This window comes from Phacochoerus africanus, chromosome 10 (genome assembly GCF_016906955.1).
Source record: "Phacochoerus africanus isolate WHEZ1 chromosome 10, ROS_Pafr_v1, whole genome shotgun sequence".
In the NCBI taxonomy this organism is placed as follows: Eukaryota; Metazoa; Chordata; class Mammalia; order Artiodactyla; family Suidae; genus Phacochoerus; species Phacochoerus africanus.
In genome coordinates, this window is record NC_062553.1 from 85444821 (window position 1) to 85469105 (window position 24285).

The 24285-nt window shown below is 37.8% G+C and overlaps 1 protein-coding gene across 6 annotated transcripts in view; it reads left to right on the top strand.

The window, feature by feature from the left end:
- INPP4B (inositol polyphosphate-4-phosphatase type II B) overlaps positions 1 to 23872 on the top strand; it is a 694433-nt gene extending 670561 nt beyond the window's left edge. For 4 of the 6 annotated variants that reach the window (XM_047798897.1, XM_047798894.1, XM_047798895.1 and 1 more), the window contains one exon: positions 22131 to 23542. In XM_047798897.1, the coding sequence (XP_047654853.1) occupies positions 22131 to 22305 (175 nt within the window). In that variant the 3' untranslated portion in view covers positions 22306 to 23542. The other 2 variants (XM_047798899.1, XM_047798896.1) reach the window with 2 other exon arrangements.
- Positions 23873 to 24285: the final 413 nt, after the last annotated feature.

Genomic DNA, 24285 nt, shown 5'->3' on the forward strand with positions numbered 1-24285 from the left:
TTGTTAAGTGAGAGTGGCATATGAATTCTATAATGCTTTAAACATAATATTGAACAGGAGAGTAGCTGGCTTCTTGTACTAGTTAGTGTATGCTGTTGGAATGGAGAGCAAAAATAAAATAGCTTCCTCAAAGATGCTCTGTGGAAAAATAAGCAGGATTTAGGAAATAATAGCCCAGTGATAGAGTGATCTTTATTTTAAGACCATTTGTGAATCAGATACAGGTGGTTAGATTAAACGTGTCCTTTCTGCTTTTTTGTTTTTACTATTTTGAAGAATTAATGGGCATTATCTCATCAACCTTAAAGTGTATAGGAGATTGAGATAAAGGATAGAAAATAACCTATTTGACGAAGATGGATTCGGGGTTGATGGTTGTATTGACCTTCGTGTCTCCCATATGAAAAGTCCAGAGTCCGTCTGTACCTCAGAGTCATGTGAGTCTCATTATAAATGACAATAAGGGACACAGAGTTTGGATCTTTCTTTAGGGGCTTCTCAGTGATTGTCAGTATTTAAAGTGGTTTATATAACCATCACTCCAACTTGGATGCACTTTCTATTGAGAATGGATTCATAATAGTTAGCTCCATGGTTCCTATGACTTTGAAATCACAGATGCACAGAGTGGGTCCACAAGAAATATTAATTGAAATAATGAGGCAAAGTCAAGAATCTAGAAGGTTCGAATTAGTGAAGAGGATCGTATATACACAAACGTATGTACTTGGTCACTCATGTCACAAAAAGCCTCAGCCAATGATCTTGATTATAGTTAAAATTAGGTGATTGTGAAGCATCCGTGCAAATTCAGCAAAACAGATCACTCTGAACAAGGTAACACAGATATAAAGACCTTCATCTATTTCTCATTTACCGATAGTATGTAACAGAGATTGCCACTTCTGTATGTTGTTACCTCCACTTCCTAAATATTTGATACTCAACCATGCCATCATCTGTCTGTACATATACTTGAGCATGATTTAGGAATTCTTTATGACTCTCCAGCCTCCTGTAATCACAGCACTACCTTTCATAATAGATAGGAAAAATATTAAAAACAAATGTTACAGATCCTTAATCCAGGCAAGCAGACACCCACAATTAAGTTAATTCTCAGTAGAAGGGGGGAAAAAAGGATTCTTTGGACTATCTATGGAATGATCTGATTTTTAGATGATGGGGTGTGTGTGTATAGTGAACTATCTCGAACTCTGTGTTTTCAGCCCCAGAGGTAATCACTTTCCCTATCGTCATGAACCATCTTCCTCTAAGTAGCACAATAGGGATAACAAAACCCATTTCAGTCTCAATTTTAGTTTAATTCCCAGCTGGAACTTGAAATGAGGCTCTAATGAACTTGAACTTGCAGAAGTTGATTATCTCATATGTGCATATCAAAGTGTTGAGATAGAGTAGCAGTGTTTCCAGACACTATTCTAAGGCATTCGGTTCTGCATAAACAGATGAAAAACAGAGTGTTAGGGCTCCCCAAATTATTACATTGAACAGAGGGCAGCCAGCCAGATTTTGTTGTATTTTCCTTTTTATATAGCAGGATGACAGAACAACATACATGATCAGAGGGTTTTTTAATGACCTACAGAACTACTTTTCTATCAGAAGTTTCTAAATTAATGCATAAAACATTAGCAATGTAATCTGAAGAAAATACAGGAAGGCAAAAGTTGATAATGTATATCACTAAATACATTTAGTGATAGGTTGATTAGAATTATAAAATATGACTTAAAAAAAAAAAAGTTCTCCCTGGTGTCCAAATAGCTCCCTAAAAGCATTTTTATTCCTTTGGCCATCATAGGCCTCATTTAGTACTTTATTACTAAAGTACTAAATTACATTCTGTGGACATGGATGAATGATTGTGCCTACTTACATATTTAATAGGCCAGAATTCAAGAAGGAATAAATTAAGCCTCCTCTGGAGGAGAGAACGATTTCTAGAATTTATGTCACCAGATAAAAATTGACACAAGATAGACCTGAATTGGGGCTCTTACTGTATCACTTTTGCTCTCTGGTCGAGAAATCAGTAATTAGTAACTCAGTAGCCTCCCACAACTTTCTAGCGTAAGTTATCTTTTCCATAATTCCTTAGAGGGAAATTGAAAGCTGCAGGTACAATTCTGAGTTAAACATTCAAGTATATCTAAAGTATTTTCTGAGAAGCTGGGCCATGATTACAGGTACAATTTTAACTTGTCTTTATGTGAAAAGGTGGCCCCATTGGGACAAAGAACACGAGTGTTGGCCCCACTGTCCCTAGTGTCTAGAAACATATTGAATTCCTTTCTATTAATAACACAGAATTTGGCATCTGCTTAGTATCTGCTTTGGATCAGGTATTACCATTTCTCACCAAATTCCCTCCCCAGACTGCCTTCTAGAAGCCCATCCTCCAAGGAGCAGCCCATGTCTATGTTGAAACACACATCTGAATCAGGGCCCTACATGCTTGAGGACATGGCAGTGGCCTGTCACATGATCACACATTGCCTAACCTTTTCTTTTTCCACAGCCTTTCCACCCAACCCACTGGGTCCTCTAAGCCACTGTCCTTTGCACACACTGGCCCAGTCTGCTGTGTCTCCCTCTTCTTTGCCTAAGAAACTGCCCTGTGTTTATAACTTCTATCCCAACAATACCTCTTCAGTAATGCTTCATTGTTTCTTTCCATGTTTGACTCTCACTGTGTAATTTATCATGAGATGTAGGTATTATATGATTTGGGTATCTTTTCTTCCTCTGGTCTTTGAGCCCTGAAGGCAGGCGCTTCTTACTCAGTGCCTGGTACATAGTGAAGGATGAAGAGTTGGAAATGCAGAGTTAGAATTCTGCAGATGGAAATGCTGAGGAAATAGGAACCTTAGACTTGGAGAGTATCTAGCTCAATTCTCTCAAATACCAATTTAGTTAAACCTAATTAAGTTTAAGTCCACACCAATAGTTACTCAAAGAACCTGTTGCCTCCAGGGTGTCCTCCACTGCTCTTTTCTTGTATGATGTGGTTCCAGTTTGTTAGAGTCCCCTTGTTTTTAATACTCTTCCCCGAAAGGAAACTTCCTTTCCAAGAACTGTGTTTAAATATCGCCAACAGAGTTCCTGTGTTTGCCAGGAAGCCCTAAAATTATTACATAGCATTTAAGGAAGATCAAGGGAAAATAAGTTGGTTGTACATGTCTTGTCACCTGGACATATTTTATATCTTTATATACGATTTATATAAACAATGCTTATTCAGCACAATAAAGTGATAAATCATGGTTTTAAGAAATCTCTCTAAAAATAACAAAAATTGTTAGTGAGGGTGCTTTTCTTTTTGGAAAAATGCTTAAAAAGACTTTAAATATTATGAGAGTCTGAAAAAGTAGTCTATTCTTGATCAAGAAAGACTTCAATGTTTAATGTTGATTCCAAGGAAGTCAGAACAACATATTATTTCAGCATAGTATGACATTTCATACTTTATTCAAAGAAAAGCCATCAAAGGAAAATGAAGAGATAAGGGCAGTGGACTTATCTTGACTTATTATATTGAAGTAGCCACATTGCCTTCCTGTAGTGATAGGTCCTGGGTCTACAATGTTTAAAACATCCTGGATTTCATCCTATACCAAATGAAAAGAAATTTGAGACATTTATCCAAGCTAAAAACGAAAACAAAATGGAACCTAATCTAAGTATATATGTAGAGGAATAGACATTTTAATCAGAATTATTGAGTGATTGAATTGAGTTTCTACTTACTCTGTGAGCCGTTATGACCTTGGTGTATGGAGAGTAACTTGAATAAATGGTTTAGTTTTCTAATTATTCTATGACTTTAAACATTTTTTCTGAATGTTGGTAGGTTAATATCTTCTAATTCACGTTGCTCAGAACAGCAGTTACATTTACGACGTTAAATGAATAGTCCAAGAAAAAAGAAAGCTTTCTTAGACTGTTTCTCCTCAGAATATCAAAATGCATACATAGGACATAATGCTAAAATAGTAACAGTAAAGTGAATAAAACATAGATATAACATTTTAACAAGTAATTTTGAAGTGAACACTTGACAAACACCTACCCAAGTCCACAAACTAGTATGTTTCTTGTTCCCCAGAGGCACCAACATATTTATATATTAAAGTCTCAGAAAATTTAATAATGAAGAAGCTTGACTTTTGTTAACCCAGAACTGCACATCCATAAAAACTCATACAGCATGCTATGGGAAATTATGTCTTAGGAAACTAGGCAATTTAAGCACTGTAAATTATGGCCAGTAGATAAGTTAAGGACATTATTTTAAAAATAAGATTTAATGAAAGTATTCAATGTATTCTTGACTGTAGAATTTTTCAGAGAATTAATGTTATTTTGTGAAGATGAGCCTGTTAAAAGGGGAGGAGAAAGAAGACAAAGAAATTGATGTATCTAATTTATGCCTATATGCAATTGTTCAGTGTATATTCACTAACATAGAAGAACATGGGTTATACTTAAGTAATCAGGTAGCAATTGGGGAGAAATAAATACTAAATAAGTAATTCCTGGGGAATAAATAAGCTAGTTTAATAATAAGGGCAACATCAATTCTCCTTAAAAATCTTATGCATTTTAATAATTTAGTGTGCATCCAACCTTTCTTATTGTCATTATCTAAATTGTAAGAGATTGAATACTTATAATTCTTCAAGGTATAAATATTTTAATAAAAATCCCAATATATTAATGATCTTTGACAATATTAGAGCAAAATACTATCAGAATTAAATGGTTATTTCAGGTAGACTACAATGAATAAGTTTGAGTGACTCAGTTCTTGTTATATATGATTAAATTAGACCTGGACTAGAAACATAAGAGAAATAAACATCATAACATGTGTAATAATAAAAACAATCAAGCAATAGTCTACAAATAAAGTATCTTTTAGTTCAAAATAATCAAACTGTACAACAGCCCATCAAATCTGGATTTGTAAAGTCGAGAAAAATATTTAGAGGGAGTAATATAATATGCCTCGTTAGTATGTTTAAGTCATAAGAACGAAGAATTATTAGAAATAATGGTTAAATACTCTTAAAATCATTTCTATTCATTGCAACCTTCATAGAGATATTCTGTTACAATTATGTTTTTCATTAGCCTTCTAAGAGACCCTGTGTAAATTATTTCATTGTAATATATTCCATAATTATCAATATTTATGACACCAATTATTATAGCTACCATGTATTGAGTATATAATATATGCTAGGTATGCTAAATACATTATATGTGTGCATGTTTATTTATGTAAGTATATATTTAACTTTCACAGTAAGCTATATTAGCATCTTCATTTTTTTATTATCATCTTCATTTTAAAGATGGAAAAATGAAAGTTTAGCAAAATAAGGTAGCTTGTCCAGGTAAGAGCAAGAAGCAAAGCCAGATCCAAACTTAAGATTGTCTTACTTATTAGTATATGTGCTCCATGCTTTACATAAATATAGAATCGCCATGTAATATGTATGGTGCTGTCTACTGGAAAGTTCTTTTAAAAACTAATAATTTATAGAAATAGAAATCTATAGGCTAATAACCTGCATGTTGTTTTTTTAATCAGCTGTTTATTTTTTTATTAATTTTTCTCCAATTGGAAGTATTTTAAGGTAATGAAAGTGGTAGTAAATCCTCATATTACTAGAATGGAAGCCATTAGAATACAATTCTCTAAAACCAAAGAATAGGTGTCCTGATAAATTTTAGGTTCATTCTTTTCTGTATGAGACTCTTAGATCACACCTAGATTAGCTTTGGAATCTTATTTATACAACGTCAGGTCTTCATGATCTCCTAACCAATGTCTTGGCAGCTGGCCTTCAATTAATTATTTGCTATTTTTTAGAAGAAGGAATCAGAAGGATGAAAGTCAGTGTTTTAGCCATGTAGTCCTGGAACTCAACAACACTGCCTGACAAAAAAGTCATAAAACCAGCTCCTAAATCAATGGCACATGGGTATGACCCATGGGCCTTTGGTTAACTGATTTGTGGTTTGGGATAATTAGATACGGCACCTGGATAGTTCTTTATACTTTGCCTTTTAATGAATCTTGTAAATTGTCATTTATCAATTTGGCCATGAAATTAACTCCTGCCTATTGATATATTCACCTTTCTGGAAAGAAATATATTGAATGTCCACCACATAACCGCAAAATTCTTATTTTAGCCAAGAGCAGCTCTTGTACTCAGTCCTGAGTATCAATCATAGCTTATATGGTTGATTTTATTGCTTGTATTGCTTTACTTTATGGTTTTCCTTCAGAATTTGTTGTACACAATATACACTTCTTGATGTGGTCTCAACTGCTGCTGTTACTTTTTAATTCCACTTTTTCTTCCCGGCACATTGTCATTTGACGGCCATCCATCAGTCCACTTAAACTGTTCAGTTGCACATCACTAATAACTATTTCCTTGTCAAAGCCAGTGATGTAAATAAAAATCTTATGTGTATTAGATATTCTTTCTCAAACTTGAGGCATGCATTCACATCTTTAAGAAGAGATAATTATTATATATCTCTTCCTTTCTGACATAAACCGTTTTTAGTGTGATATTCCTACATACACCTAAACTTCAAACCAGGTATGAACTCCTCATGCCTGTAGCACTTATACATCTATAAAGCCAAAGCAAATGTACATTACACAGAACAAAATCAACAAAATTTGAGTTAGCACTATTAAATTCCTGAAACATGATACCATTTTGTTGAAGTTAAATTGCATGTGACAACAGTTCAGTTTGCCTACACTTTTTCTGTTATAGGACACAAGTCTCCCCTCACTTTTTTTTTGATAATCATATTTTGGTAGCATGTGACATTATTTCAGTTTGCTGTCCCTTAGTCCCAAAGCATCAGGAGTGCACTAGGCAATCCTGCATGTTCTCTCATTGCCCATAGCAACAGCCTCTAAAAGTTGGGGCGGATGAATCATAAACAATGATGTAAGGCTTAATTACTTGTCTGTTGACTGGAATTTTGTCATTTCTTCCCTTCAGTGTTCTTTGACTATGACAAATTCCCAGCCACCTTGATCCATTCTTATTTGCCTCCCACCTTGATTATTTCAATATTCTTTTTCCTGGCTTTTTCTGCTTTCAACCACTCTACTTAGTTCTGTCTGGGTGGTATTTTCAAACTCATTTTCCTAAAGCCCAAGTAGAGCCTATACAATTGTATGATCTTGTAGTGTCATTTCGTCTCCTCTTCATCCCTTTTTCAGACCACGTCCTCTGTTTCCCTCACTTGTCTTTTCACCTTTCTTTTTTTTACACAAATACATGCCTCTACACATTCATTCAGCAAACACATAACAAACGTAAAAACACCGCAGTTACTTGCCTGTGTCATTTTTCTTTTGATTTCTTTCTTAATACCTGATGCCCTCCCCTCTTCCCTCCATCTAATTCCTAGTGGGGAGTAAACATAAATTGGGCTATCCCAGGCCAAATGGAATGTCTGGTCACCCTAACCCTAAGCCCACACTGAGAACAATTTATTTATTGATTTATTGTTGCTATTTTTACGGCCACACCTGTGGCATATGGAGGTTCCCAGGCTAGGGGTCGAATAGGAGCTGTAGCCACTGGCCTGCGCCAGAGCCACAGCAACTCGGGATCTGAGCCACATTTGTGACCTTACACCACTGCTTACGGCAACGCCGGATCCTTAACCCACTGAGAGAGGACAGGGATCGAACCCATGGATCCTAGTTGGGTTTGTTAACCACTGAGCCACAAAGGGAACACTGAGAACTCTTTAGATTCAAAAATTTTATTTCATGTATGACAATACTACATGTTTTCCTATGATGATTCTGGGTATGTTGAGCTGCCGTGGATAGATTGTGAGTCCCCTATGCAGGTACTATGATCTGTGTAGTCTCTGGCACAATGCAGAATGTGGAAAAGGAAAGTATATAGTAATTATTAAGAGCACAGACTTAGGAGACAGAGGGAACCAGATTCAACTTCTGTCTCTAACCTCTCTTCCCAGTGTGAGCTTGAATATTCTACCTTATATTTCTGAGTTTCCCATCTGCAAAATGGATCTTTGTACCTACCTCACAGTAATGGCATAAAGTTAATGGAGATCATTGGGGTGACATGATTAGCATTTTTGGAATAATCAGTCTCAATAAATGATAAGCTTTATTGTTAACTTTCTATGAGCTGGGTTGATGCTTTATGAACAAGTGTTACATGAACCCATCCATTGGATCTTCCTTCCTGGAATTCTCCATGGTTTGTAAGCTGGAACAGCAGCAGCCACAGTGGCAGGTTCAGAAACGCTAATGTACACCATAATTATCTAGAAAAAAGAACTAAAATGCCTTAGGGATTTCTGAGGAACAGTGAGATCACAGTGAGTCAGGAATGGATGACCTCCAGCCCCAGGGGTGTTTCCCCACAAGAATGTGAGCAAACAGTCCCCTTGTATAAAACCAAAGTATAAAACCTAAGGAGTGAGAAAAGGGCTCCTTTCTCTCTGTTAGGGATGGGGCAGGAGAGGAGAAGCTGTTGCATTGTGTGTGAAGGGAAGACTATCACGAATCGAAGGGTTCTGCACACAATCCCAGCTCTGCAGCCCCTGGACTACTAATGAGCTCCTGGCCCCCTCTGGAGGCCTCTGCTTTCTCATGTGAAGAATGAAGGGGTGGGACCACAGGATCGCTCAGGTTCCCTTCTTGCTTCAACAATCTGAGGTGAAGAAAAGCTTTAAGCAAAATAGAGGTAGCCTAAATAGGAGAAAAGTAGGGGAAAAAATATACTCTTTTTCTAAGCTCTGTGTCTTACTCAGTCGAACGGAACAGATGGTACAGAAGGTGATTTCTGACTGATGTGGAACAAAGCACAAGCCAAATGGATAGAAAAAGAAATTGGGGTGCCCATGGAATTGTCTAGGTTCTACTAGAATGAAACTATGGACACATTTTTTTTTAATTTTAATCAAAAAAGTACACTCTAAGCACTTACTACAGTTGGCTCTGAGTGATATTTTGTACTCTCCCTGATAGCCATCTGTTTGCCAGATGGCACAGCCATTTCAAGAATTATTGCAGAAAATGGTTGCAAGTGTCAGAAGTAATGGCTCTGTTAGACTCAGTGTGATTATCTGCATCAGTGTAGTTACAAAAGTGGACAGAAAAGGAGAAAAATGTATCTGAGGTAAAACAGTCTCTCTAGGGTCTTACTGTTTATAATTGCTCCCTCTGTCTCTAATTCTTAAAAGGCAGGTTCAAGATGTCAATTCGCCCCATCCCCATCTAGTATATATATGTCCATTCATTTCTCTTTACTCCAGACCTGTCTTTCTTTTTACCTGGACCACGGCAGTAATCTCTGGCTTGTTCTTTTGTCTAGTCTCTCTCCTTCCAATCTATTTTGCACATTTCTCCCCAAGAGTTTTTCCTGAAGTTCAACACCAGTCATGCCACTCTATATGGAGAGTAATGTTGAAGTTCTTTACCCAGGAATTTAGGGCCTTTATCATTTCAGGATCAGTCGACTTTTTCCACATCATTTCCCCTTCCTCTCTCTCTCTCTCTTTTTTTTTTTTTTGTTGTTGTTGTTGTTGTTGTTCTTAGACTGTAGTCAGTTTAAACTATTCAGGGCACAAAGTAGATATTCCAAAAATATTCTTCAAATAAATATGTAAATAATAAGTCCTGTTTGTGTTTTTAACTCAGCATTCATTCCCTCAACTTATTTCACAGATATCTTAGGAAACATTATTTTGATGATATTGTATTCCACATCTTCAGAGGGCTTGAGAGGTATAGGTCAAAAAGGGAGAAATTCTCATCATGGGAAGCGGAAATGAATACAACTAGGAACATGAGGTGGTGGGTTTGATCCCTGGCCTTGCTCAGCGGGTTAAAGATCCGGCGTTGCCGTGAGCTGTGATGTAGGTTGCAGACGTGGCTCGGATCTGGCATTGCTGTGGCTCTGGCGTAGGCCGGCAGCTGTAGCTTCGATTCGACCCCTAGCCTGGGAGCCTCCATATGCCACAAGTGCAGCTCTAAAAAGAAAAGAAAAAAAAAAGGGGCGGGGGGAGAAATTAATCAAGATCCATGGTCAATTGACTACAGCTTATACTGGAACCAAATCAGTTTTAATAAGGAAAATAAATACTCAGTATTGAACAGAACAATAAGAGAAAGTATCCATCTGTATCAATAGGACCATTTATTAACTGGATATCTTTTTAGACCATGTATTCACTCTAGGTGGATAATCAAGCCCTCCAAAGCTAGTTGTAAGACTCTTCCAGTGGCCATTATTAGAAATAGCATGTTGGATACAAAATCAAGTGCCAGATAATTAAAGGCCATTAGCAGTATTAGAAATTAAAAAGGAAGCAAAACAGTGCATTCTAGTGTAGGCAATTTGATAGTCACTTGTGTTGATTAAATGCTTCTAGTTAGTTGTTTTTATGTTTATGTGATCATTCAAAGACTTCAGTCCAAAAAACCATATGAAAAGCCATTAGTTCAGGAGAAATATAAACTGAAATTTGTATTTGAATATAAAGTGTAAACTCTTGGAACTTACATGACATTGGGCTTCAAAATTGTATGCAAAGATGCTACTCCAATCACATTCTTAGCAGCTTAGATGTTCTAATGTACTGTGACATTAATAGTTAGGTGATCAGAAATTCAATCTTGGCTTTATTTGTTTACTCAACCATTGATAATATATTGCAAAAAGTTCTGATTGTGTCACAGAGGGGAAAGAGATGAAACTTCCCTTTAGGTTATGTTTACCTTTCATTCTGTGTTGAGATGAGTCAGGGAACACTTTGGTTAGTGGATTCCTCCTTAGTCAGGATACACAATAAAGACTCCCTCTTTTATAGCTAGACGTCAACCCATATATATCTATTGTTTTCTGAAGAGGAAAGAATGACCAACTCTCCCATTTTCTTGACTCTTCCCCGTATTCTCTCTCCTCTGTGCCTCCAAGTGCACTCACCTCCCGTATCCCATAACTGTTTAGTTGACCCTACTGACCCTCAGGCTCTGTGCTGTCTCTCTTCTTCCTTCCTTTTACCATCAATGCTCTGGACACAGTAGTTAAGTTAGAATAAAATGCTGCCTCCCCTTCTTTGCCACTCATTTATCAGTTGGTTATAAGCTCATTTCTGTTTCTAAAATTCTTCTGAAAGTCCAAGGCTACACAAGTCACATAATTATGGAGTTCAGAGAACTTTGTTTAGTTTGCAACCCCCTTACTCCAGCTGACACATGGGTTACCTCCTCTTTTTTGGCATAGGTGTTTCGATGTCACTGTCTACAGTCTTCCTCCTTCCTCACTGGCCTTACAAATGCAGGATTTCTCCAGAGTTTTACCCTCAGCCCTCATCTCTGCTTACTCACCATACTCTCTGTATCAGTGACTTAACCCAATTAGCCCACTTTTTGCAAGAAATTTCCAAATTTATGCTATAGACCCTGTCTAGACCTACCTTTTATTATAAATATCTAACTAAAGTCTTCTGCCAAACATCACATATTTAAGCAGCATTATTTACAATTGCTAAGCAGTTGTCACTGACATTGGCATTGAAAGTAAGTATCCATAAATAGATGAATGGATTAAGAAAATATATATATCTCACATCTTCTGTATCTCTCTCTCTCTCTCTCTCTCTCTCTCTCTCTCTCTCTCTCACAAACACACACACACACACACACACAATGGAATACTACTCAGTCATAAAAGAATGAAATGTTGCCATTTGCAACAATAGATGAAGTTGGAGGGCATTATGCTAAGTGAAATAAGTCAGACAGAGAAAGACAAATACTGTATGATATCACTTTTACATGGAATTTTAAAAAAATACAACAAACTAGTGAATAAAACAAAAAAAAAATCAGACTCAAAGATACAGAAAACAAATGAGTGATTACCGGTGATGGGGAGAGGGGTGGGGCAGGGTGCAGTGTATTGGTAGCGGTAATAAAGGGGTTATTATGGGATTACATGACATAATGCGTGTAAAAACTTTGAAAACTGTATAGCACTGTACAATTAAAAAGTCTTTAGGTCAATAAAAAATTTAAAAAATTAAATCAAACTAAAAACATAGCATCTTTAAATAGAATACGTTTGCCCCTAAAATCTGAACTTTTTTTTTTTTTGCTTTCTCTCCCTGATCTTCCCCTATTTAAACTCTTAACATATATTCTACTTTTCAGATTATTTCCTTTTTTTTTGTCTTTTCTGTCTTTTTAGGGCCGCACCTGTGGCATATGGAGGTTCCCAGGGCAAGGGGTCTAACCCGAGCTACAGCTGCCAGACACCACAGCCACAGCAATGCCAGATCCAAGCCACATCTGCAACCTACACCACAGCTCACGGCAACACTGGATCCTTAACCCACTGAGCAAGGACAGGGATCAAACCCGCAACCTCATGGTTCCTGGTCAGATTCGTTTCCACTGTGCCACGACGGGAACTCCAGTTATTTCCATCTTAGAATCTAATTTCCTCACCCTTTCCCTGCACCTCAAGTTCAAGCCCCAATCCTTCCTTGCCCTGACTATTATTATAATAGCCTCCTAGTCTGTCTCCATGTCTCAGTTTTTTCCATCCCTGCCCCAGTTCTGTTTCAAACCATCTCACCCACTGCAGCAAGGTGCCAGTCACACTGCTCCGTTGCTCATGAGTCCCTAGTATTTGCCCACCTACCATTTAGAAAATAAGGTATGCGTTTTTATCAACAATACAAACATTTGCATCATAGCCCCATCTCACTTTATTTATTCATTTATTTATTTATTTATTTATTTATTTATTTATTTATTGGCCAGGCCTGCAGCATGCAGAAGTTCCCTGGGCCAGGGATTGAACCCATGCCACAACAGTGACAATGCCAGGCCCTTAACCCACTGAGCCACCAGGGAACTCAGCCTCATCTCAATTTAAAACAATGTAGTTGAATTTCTTATCACAAAATGTTGTGTTCGTGTTAGAAAACATCTAAGATTAAAAAGCAACAGAAACAAAAAAGAAAGTATCCTAATTTTAATTGTCCCGGTTTTGTGTATTTCCTTACTGCTCCATCATTACAACCAAAGCAGACTGTGGGCATTCCCAAATGCCTCGGACATTTTCCTCTGTCCATGCCTTTTCATGTTATTTACATCTCCCCAAGGCCACTCAGTTTCTAGCCATTGAAATTCGATTCCACCTTCATTGTCCATCACAAAAGGTTATTTCTCTAAAATGCCTTTCCTGTACTTTGAATCCCTGTAGCAGAGATTGATGATAATATTAATTATAATATTAAATATTAAAGCACTTTGAGTTACACTTTGGAGTTCTTTCTCTTTGGTTGTTTTACATTTTATATTCTGTCTTTTTCATGTTGTATAACTTTTTCACCATGCACTTTTTGTATACAAAAACCAAACTGTGAGATTCTTGAATGAATTTATTCTCTTTCACTAGGGTTTTCATAAGACTTCTGTTCTGGTGGGAAGTTGATAACATAAATTGTGGCATTGTGCTATTTGCATGAGATGGTGAGAGTGAAAGGAAAACTGGAAAAGAGACATAGGGAAACACCGAAAGGGAAAGAGAGCCCCTACCCTTCTAGAGAAGATGATGACAATTCTGGGGACAAAAACTTTAAATTGATTCTTTTGAAGGATCCAATTCCAAGAATGGGTGGAAATGAATGTTTAATAATATCAGTACTGCGATGGTATTGTCAGATGTTGAACTGGTCCATACTCAGTACAACCAAATAGATGGAGGGCCAGACTGTGGGCATTCCCACCTCCATCTATTTCAGATGCAACAGTGAAGACCAAAAGCAGGATTCCATTGCTAAAAAAGGTTGGTGGGATTCATCTTGCTATGATCCCATAGAAATGGCAGGGGTGCAGAGGAATTGAAAACCTGAGAAACCCAAGAAATTGTGGTGAAAGAAGACACAGCTGAACTTCTTAAGTTTCATGAGTTCCTGTCTCAGTGCTAAGCCATTGAAAACAGGTCCATCTCCTTGCAGAGGGATAAGCACTGCTGCTACTTTGACAAGTTGGCTCCCTGTGGCCACTTGGGATGCAGCTGGATTTCCATTCCATAAAAGCTCTTCAGGAAATGGTTTTAGGATGCAACCAGAAGAGTGTATTGGTCGCTTTGCCATGTGTCTAAATGGTTACGTTAGAATTTACTGAAACTTAATAGAGGAGCAGGAGTGGTGACAGCAGGAAAATGGCTTCTGTTAGTACAAGTCCAAGGTGACAGAGGGTCACAAGCAGGTTGCAGCAGTGGTTGCCAAGTGGTCTGACTGGTTGATGGATGGATGTGGGTGTAAAGAATACAGAATAATCAGGAAGAAGTGAGGTACTTAACAGGAAAGTCTGAGAATGGCTTTTGTTATTTCCTATGATAGAAAGGAAGGGAGGATCTGATTTGAAACTGGTGGCAGAGGAGGTGGACTCAAGATGGGACCTTGAAACTGGAGGGGGAGGTAAAACTTTTCCTCTCTCTTCGTCGGGGTCTCTGGCTGGTCCTGAGTGTTAAACTGCCCTAAGACAGATTAACAGAAGAAAAGCACACGCATTTTATATGTACATGGAAATTCTCACAGGAAGACGAAGACCCAAAGGAATATCAAAACCTAAATGCTTTTATCATAGAATGAACAAAGAAAAGCACTTGTGGAAAAATAACTGAAATATATGGGGACATAGGATTTAGGGGTGCTATAGGAAGATAAGAGTTATTCATCTAGGTCTGCTTCGTAGAATCCTCTAGGCACTGACTCCCCATCTCTGGTGATGAGAACATTTCTTTCCTCCAGGTGGAGGGAGGGTGGTCTTTCTCGTGGAAGTTTCATCTCCTGCTTTTAGGAAGAAAAGGGGAGGTCAGCACCCTTCCTGTACCTGCCGTTTTTCAAGTGCCTTTAGCTCAAAATAATCCTTAAGCCAATGTGGCGTGTTCTGGGGGTGGCATATTATGCCATGTTTCATTACCTTAAAATGTCTTTTAGGCATCAAGTAAAGATGCAATATATGTGTCCGTAATTCAGAGAAGAGGCGTAAAGTAGAGAAATTTAGGATTCATTGTCATACAGTGATAGGTAAGTCATGGACTGGTTGAAATCGCCTAGAGGCAGCATATAGAGAATAGGCAGGTAAATTGTGCTGTCCCAAAGCCCAGGGCACTTCACCATCAGTGAGAATGAGAGAATGAGCTGGAACTAAGTAGCTGCACATCTGGTCAAGGCACTCCTTGTCTGCAGGGAAAACAGAGACTTAGCAAAGGGAGGGATAGAGAAGGGATTTTTTTTTATCGACCTATTTACTTAATTGTTGAGAATGTGGCTGGTGCCTTGACATAATTGTTCAAGAATCCTATTGGATAGATTTTAACATTCTCCCTTTAAAAGGGAAGATTGAAACTTAATGGAATAGATGTCGGAGAGCTGGGCTGATGTTCTTTCCTGTAACACATGTCCAAATGCATAGTTGTTGTTACTCTTGGCAGCTACTTTCCCAGGCAACTTTCCGAATAACATAGGCATATATGGGCTTTTATTTTTACTTGAGAGTTAAGAAAAGCCCATGGAGTCGAGCTGATTCCTCTGCCAGATTCTGTGCCCCAACCCTGCAAGAAGCTGGCTGTCGATAGATTACCTCATTACTCTCTGCCTGATGTTTATCAAGAATGGAATCAGAAGTCTTATGTTTTTGCTTCTTAGTTTCTTCTTTACTGGGTTATAAAAGTTATCCCCAATTCCAGGAGAGTGAAAAATTTAGAGCAGTGAGGCATGGGTTGTTTATATTTTTAAGTACTTAAGCCCCAAACACACTTATGGGATATTTTAGTGACTAGTCTCATTTCTTCTCTCTATTACTTTGGAGCAGTTAAAACTAAATCATCTTGTAGGAGCTCCTGTACAAAGAAGGGCTAGTAACTTTGCATGGGGGAGTTCCCGTCATGGCTCAGCGGTAACCAACCTGACTAGTATCCATGAGGATGCGAGTTCAATCCCTGGCCTCACTCAATGGGTTGAGGAGTCAGCATTGCCATGAGCTGTGGTGTAGGTTACAGACATGGTTCAGATTCCGCATTGCTGTGACTGTGATGTAAGCCAGCAACTGCAGCTCTGATTTGACCACTAGCCTTGGAACTTCCAGATGCTGCTGGTGCGGCCCTAAAAAGACGGAAGAAAAAAAAAGAAAAAGCATGGGGAATAGAAAATGAGTTATAGGTATATATCCACATCTATATATTTATTCCTTTGTAGAGCTGTCCCATCTGTCTATCAACTAAGGTATGTATAATGTAATATGGTTTGGTTTGCTTTTTAAATAATTTTTTAGACAATTGTCATTCCACATCTCAGCCTGGCTGATGGAAAGTCAATCTCTGTTATTTTGAGCTCTTCCCTTGCCACTGATCTTATCTTGCAATGAAACTTCTGGAAGACTTGTCTGTATCAGTCATCAGGTACTGATGTGCCCATTTCTTATCCATTAGGGTGCCTTTAAGGCCCTTGACATCCAGGCCAAGGTCAAGGCAAGATGACCTTTGGCCAAGCAGACCAATGACTGAGGGCCAGACTCTCTAGATGCTTTTAGCTCTCTGTGGTCCTCCCTCCCCAGGCACAGACACAGAACAAAGCACATGGTTTCACCTTCCAGGCACCAGCTTTTGTCCCTTGGTCTTCTGCCCAGTCACTGTGCTCTCTCGTTCTCTGTCTCAGCAGCCCCCCTTCCTTCTCCCTCTCCCTTTTCTCTTCCAACCCTCCAAGATCCTTTTTCCCCTCAGTAGACACCTCCCATTTTCTCTGTCGTAAGATTAAAGAACGCCAGATCTATTTACTTCAGGCAGCTCTTGCTTTCAGCACTGCTAAAGTCCCTGGGGCACATGCTTTATGCTACAGCCTAAAATGTAAGAGAGCAAAACACAATTTAATACCTCAAGAATTATTTTACCACTGTCTTACAGACGTTTAAATATAGCAGTCACATCGCATGTTAGCCTTCTTTTATTCAAATAAAATTAACCTTAAATACTTCCTCTTAAGCTTTTTTTCCTTTGGTCCTTTAATCATTTATATTTCTTTCTTTCTGGACTTCATCCAGTATTCTCCTTGCTGAAATTTGAAGATCAAACTGGACTCAATTCTCTGATAATGGTCTGATGGAAGCAATTATACTTGGAACTCATTCATTCTCTCTCCCTCCCTCTCTCCTTTCTTTTTCCCTTTTTAAATTTTTTTATAAATCCTTTTAGCTATTTTTTTCTTAAGTTGTTTGTTTTTTTCTGTTGCTTGTCTCTTTCTCTTCAAAGCAATGTGAAATACTATCTGAAATTGTCACTACTTTAGGGCTTGCTTCATCTGACAATGATATTCTTATTTTCCAGGTATTTTGTAAAACAAAAAAGGGTAAAATTGGAAGAAGGATGCAAAAAGTGGTACCAGGGAGAAATTAAACAGTTATATGTGTCTCCAGAATGTGCAATTATGTTTGAACAGGATCAAAGAATCACAATAAAGTAGAGATGAGGAGATGGTGGACGAGTGGTTAAGGATGGGGCACTGTCACGGCTGTGGCTTGGGATCAGCCCCTGCCCCAGGAACTTCCACATGTCGTGGGTGTTCCCCCCCAAAAAAAGTAGAGATGAAAGTAATTTTAGAGATTGCTTCATCTAATCTAGGGGCTAGCAAGAAATTACACACCTGCCAGTTTCTGAAAGGGAGATCTGTGTTTAAAGGATCCCAATCATAAGTCAAAAGAAATGTTTTATTTTTTTCCATTTAGACAGACAAAGATAAAAATTCCCTGTCTTCTATTTTGGCAAGTTTTGTCATCCTTTTAAGCCTGTAGAGATGATAACAGTGACATTTGAACTCTTTGTAAGGAACAAAAAAGATAATATCTATAAAGCAGGTGCCACTGATATGAAGGAGATATCTTTCTTTACTTTAAATCCTTTCATTGCTTTGCTAGTTGCCCAGATTTTTTAACTGCTGAACCTTGACTCTCTGAAACCAACAACCACTTAGCCATAGAGGTTCCCCTTCTCTAAGCCTATAGAATTCTTTTCATTCCTGCTGTCTTCAGTCTTTTCTGATTTGCCAGGTTCCCAAGCCTACCATCATCTTCTTAGTGACCAGGCTCTGGTTTGCTCTAGTTCACAGCAGCCCTCCGCTTAGAATGTCAAGTCCAGAAATTGGTGCAGTGCCTTATGACAAGGATTCCTGATTTCTCTGAGAGTGATTTGGTTTCCTATTGCTCTTTCTTTTATAGCAAACTTATCTGTGATTACTGGAAACACTCCCTGACCAGGACATTCCAAGCAGTAACATAGTCTGATGTCTTCTCAGTCAGTTCCGAATTTAGGGGCTGTTCCTCTGGTTGATGTGATGTATTTTGAATTAGATACTGAAAGCCAGTTAAAAAAAGAAAGCATTTTAAATGTGGCTGGTGATTCAGTGGCCACAAAGGCTAATAAATCTTGCTTCTAAGTTTGTGGGAATTTTCCCAACCTTGATTTTTTTTTATTGAAATTTCTCCTATATTTAAAGTTGCTCATTTTTATGAAATTCCTGGGAATATACTTTCAATATTCTAATTATAAATTAAATTTGTTAAAGTTTGGGTAGATAATTTGACATCTAAGAGTATTTTGAATCATTAAATTTCAAACTCAGCCTTGAGCTAAACTGAAAACAACAAATCCTTTTCCCCCAATTTTATCAGACTATCATATAAGCAAACTTTGAACCAGGCAAAGTATATTCTCAGGATCCTTTTTTGCAACTTGATGTTGTAGAGGCATAGACAAAGACTTTAAACATATATTCTCTTCCGTAAAATGTTAAATTCAGCTTGAACATTTTTCAAAGTTACTTTACATCTGGAAATCCCTGATTCCATGAAGTCAGTTCTACTCTCAGAGCTCTTAATTGATACCAGTCCTACATTATACTCCTTTTTACATAGATCTGCCACTTTACAAATCTGACACTATCCAACATTCTAGAGCCTGAACCATGGTGCTCTATGAAGATCAATTTATCAAATGAACGTGGAGTCAAATAAAGCTCTGTAAGACATTGGCTCTCAAATCTTGGCTCATAATTTCAAGATAGTATGCCTATAGCTTTGAACTTGGATGTAATTAAACACAAAATGGTCTCATTTTAGCCTGGGATGAAATCAGCTTTCTGGTCAGATGGAAAGATTTTTTCAATTCAGTTTTAATTGGTAATTTTCCTTTGGGGGAGCTCGAAGAGGTATAGTGGTTAAAGGAATAAAATATCAAATGGCAATACTATTCATGAATAATTACCCAGCAGGGGGAGATAGGAGGACTCTAACTTTTATTTTTAGAGGTCGGAATGATTTGAGAGGGTACCTGTGGTGGGGGACTTGTGATCTAGGATTCAGCAGTAGTCGCTGGCAGAAGAGAGGGAGAAGTAAGAAAATATCGTCAAGTCACGCACACTGGGTTTTATTTAAGGAAATGTCTCCTCATGAAGGCAGTGATGTGTTTAAGAGTGAGACATTTCCTTTTACTTGTTTCTATTTTAAGTGATTGCTTTGACAGGTCTTTGAAGAAGAAAAAAAATCACTTTCTATCCTGCAGATTCGGTAACTGCCCTTAAATGTCTGATCATGTCACATTTTCAGGGGAGGCAACATTGTGATTTGCTTCCATGGTGATCAGCCCGTCAGTGGTGGCTAAAACTAATGACATTGGACTGTCAGAGTGCCATGCAAGGCAGCCACTAATTAATTATTTCTCCTCATCTCCTGGGGAGGAAATTACTAATATTATTACTTAGCATATCCTTTGCATTTACACTTTCAGAGTGCTGAAAAATTCATTTGTGGCCCTGAAGAAATAAGCATTCGTGCTGTTCTTAGCAGGAAATGAGGAGGCAGCCCCAAGAGCACCTGTGCCCTGTCGGTGATACAGTCAGGGCCTCAAGCTCTATGCGCTGTGGCAGCCTCATAGGGAACGTTGCTTTCAATTCCAGCTGAATAATAGAGTGATAATGTCAATGGCATTTTTAATGTATTATTCTCATCTCCAGAGATGGAAGTTAGTAAACAACAAACTAATTCAATTATAAAACCACCCCTCAAAACAACAACAAGCTTTTAATGTAGTGCTTTGACTTGGAAGGCATAGTCAACAAGCAGACTGGAAAATATCAGATGTGCTCTGGCAGTTGTAATAAAGGAGCCGTCTGGAATGAATGCTTCCCCTGTATCTAGAGTAAGGATTGTAACAAGATCTTTTCAGCTTACTTGTCAGCCAATAGTCTATTCCTCAGCCACAGCCTACCTACAGGTGGCCCCACTGGGAAAGAGACTATTTCTATACTATTATTGATAGATTCTGTTTAATATGTAGCCTAAATTTGTAATCAGACTGTAATATTTATATTATGGTAAGTAGGTAAGTGGGTGGGTAGATAGATAGATAGATAGATAAACAGAAGATATAGGAGACTTCGTACTTCTCTTTTAACAAGGTTCATTAGAAAGGAACCAAGATTTTAACTAAGTTAAGATTTGTTACAGATAACTTCATTTTAATAACAGACCCGAGAGAGTATTAGTGAAGATATTAGACAAGTAGTATTAGACAAGGAAGCTTTTCATAGTCATGTTCAAAGATATCCCTACGTTAAAAATCTACTGCATATTTCCTATGGAGTGTGCAGTAGAAAGTTGAACAAGTAACTAAGTTCCTTGTGTAATTGACACAAACCTCCCTTTTTCTCAATGAACCATTCATTTTCCAGAGAAGCTTCTACTTCACTTTGTCACTGGCTCTGTGGTCCTTAGGTCTGAAGTCAACAACAAGGAAACACCAAAGCAGCCCAGCATGATTGATGTGGTTCTTTAAATTAAGTCCAATCATTGTTGGAAATGATTACGACTGCTGTTTATCCACATGTGGCCACTGGATGTGATCAATACCAGGTCAAAAAAAGCTCCGTGCAGGAGCTTCGGCTATAATTGGTTGATAGGGGGCCATGGGTGCTAAGAGGCTTGTCTAGAAGGTACCTTTGCATACATTACACTGTTAATAGACTAAGCTACAGCAGCTTTTCTGCCTCACAATCCGGAGGATAAAGATCAAAAACCCCTTGACAGCTGAGAGTGACTGCAATTCCGAATACTCTGAATAATGAGGAAATATACCATGGAAAAGAATTTTCATTTTCAACTTACATCAGTATGGCGGGTTTCAGGTGTGCCGTAGTTGGAGTTACTTTTAAGCCCAATTACAAATGCCTGTTTTTTACTTACAGAGAAAATACACAACCCGGAAATTTAAAATGTTTTCTTTTTCAACGTGTCCCTCTGCAAACATGGCTGTCTTTTAACATCAGGAGTCCACAGGACATAAATTTAGCCTCATCTGAGTAAGCTGAGCGGGAGACAGCGTAATTTATGAGCGGAACTGACAGAAGGGTGCTGAGTCGGGTTCTGTTAAACTAATCTTATGGCTGGCAAGGATGACATGTCAGATGTTTCATTCATTTTAAATACCAAGCCATTTCCATAAATCATTTTTTACAACTTTAAATACATTATGTAGGTACAGTAACAATAGATGATGTGTTTGAATGTGCTAGACACGTCCATTTCCTGCACTACATACTGTGTGTCTCATTTCATTTTCCAAAAATGTCTTTATCAGGTTATTTTAATGGGTTGATCCATATTTTGGTTTGATTCATGTAGTCTCGTCTATTGGTGCTGTGATGCTTATTTGATTCTTTCTTGTGCATACACATGCAACCCACGTGAATACTGCCATAGTGTCTCTCTCTCTTGCTTTTTTTTGCACAAAAAGCAAAAAGAATCTTCCTTTTTAATACATGTGTCAGTGTAGGTTAGTGGGAAAACATACACAGGATGCATTTGGAGCTATAAAAACTTCATCTGAAACTGCTGTATTGTATGAGATAATGTGTTGTATTTCAGGATGTTTAAGTTTCTTGACTGTATGAATGCTATACTATTTTCTCTTCTCCCCTAACTCCCCGCCCCTCTCCCTGTTTAACAGCAGACAAACCCAGGGAGCACTGAATGAATCTGATGATCCTGAAACAGGCTGTCTAACTGATAACAAGCCAACTTCTCGACACTTCTACCCTGTCGCCTTGCTGCTTGTCAGCTCACACCTGCTAGTTGTGTGGCTTATTTTAAGTCTTGCGTTACTATTAGCCAAATACCAATAAGTTTTATGCTGTACTCCTTTCTTTTCTACAAATGACAATGGACTTTAAATTATGGGGACAATGTTGTAATTTCTACATTTTCAGATTCACAGAATTTAAAAACAAATGTTTGGATTGTAAGTGTTCTGTTTGTTTTTCCTAAAATCAAAAAAAAGGGGGGGGAGTACTATGCATTAAGTGAATTATTTTGCTCTTTTGTTCCTGGAAAAGTGTTTCCCACTGTTAACTAACTCAAGAAGAATTTTTAAATTACTGTCTTTGGAATAAAACAAAGAACAGACTCCTGAAAGCTTGAAGTTCTGCACCTCCTTGTTCCATTTCCCATTAAATTTATTAAAGAAATTAAGACTGGATTTGCACAACACACGGAAACCCTGAGAAAAGTCCTAGAGATGTGGAAGGTTCCAGACTTGATTTCCACTGTGCTGATCTCATTGTTGCCAGCAGCTGATAGAACCTTCTGTTTGATTTTCTAACCTGTTCATTATGTGATTTCTTTGCTGCAGTTAACCCTTTTCTGTCAAGTAACTTCCTGGAGAGAATGGCTCTTTCTGTTTTGTAATTAAATTAACCTGTTTGTAACTATTGTTTGGGTTGATTTGGCTTTCAGAGTACTTTTCTATTCTTTTTAAGCAAGTCTTGTTTGTGTCTTGATGTCTCATTCTCAGCACCTGTGACTTTTGTACTGTCTGTACACAAGCTCTTCTTTATAAAGCTGAGACTTGGACCAGGCTGTTCAGAAAGCCATTTTTCTCTTCGTTGCACAGTTAAAATAATGAAGTAAAATAGAGATGACACGTTCTTTTAAAAATCTATAGGGCCAGACTTAATAAATTAAATGCCTTATTCCTAGAACCTACATCCTTAGGGCTATGTGTAGATTTTAATGTGTTTTAAAGAGACCAAGAAATTAATTTGTGGAAAAGTTATAAAAAGGCAGATATATTTATGAAACTGAAATGAAGCTGTATTGTGGAGCAAATTATATTGAAAGAGTTTATTAAATCTTAAATATATGTTCAGAGCAAAGGGACTCTAACCATCTATCTCCGAGGGCAATAATGGTATTGGGCCTGGCCTAGGATTTAATTTTGTAAGATGTATCATCATTTGTGAAAAAAAAAAATGTAGAGTTGAATCTTTGTTATTTTTACTTGGACTGTTGCTGCAACTCTGCATTGAACAAATAAAGCATATTTATTTATTCCGTGTTTCATGAAGTTGTCCTTTTTCCCCCTTTCACCAGAGAAGGATGCCGCATAGAAAATGTACTGAAGAATATCAAATGCAGAAAGTATGCTTTCAACATGCTACAGCTGATGGCTTTCCCCAAGTACTACAGACCTCCAGAGGGGACTTATGGAAAAGCTGACACCTAAGTTTACCAACATGTAAATAAGCAGGAACACAAATACGCTTCCGTTGGATAATGTCTACCTTTTGTATGTTTTTCCTTGTCGTGAGATTGTGGACAGAGGTGCACAGGGATGTTTGCCCAAATCTAGGAATGACTTGAATTAGTTAGCATATTACTCTGAAAGAAATCCATTAAACAAATCTTAAATCATATTGTGTTTCTAGTTCTAAGCTTCTGTGTATTGATTCTCTGGTTGAGATCAGTTCAGAAAGTGTATGTTTCATTTTTGAAGAATTTTGATGAGCAATATTCTGAGAAAGCCTAGGTTGCCACAAGGGCCATGAAGGTGACTGAGAGTGGCTCTGTCTGCTCCAGAAATGGTAGGAGAGGGGAAAGGGAGAGAGACTTTGAGATGTCATTTCATAGTCTTTCTCACACATAACCTGAGAGCCCGTTCATGGGCTTTAAAAAAAATTTTTTTTTTTCTAGTGACTTGAAATGAGGGAGAGTTAACTGGTAATCTTGACTACAGAAGCAGTTTGTGTGTGCTTGTAAAGCCTTTTGTTATCCAAAGGAGGTGTGATTGGTCCTTGTAAACATGTAGATAGATGTTAGTCAAGTGA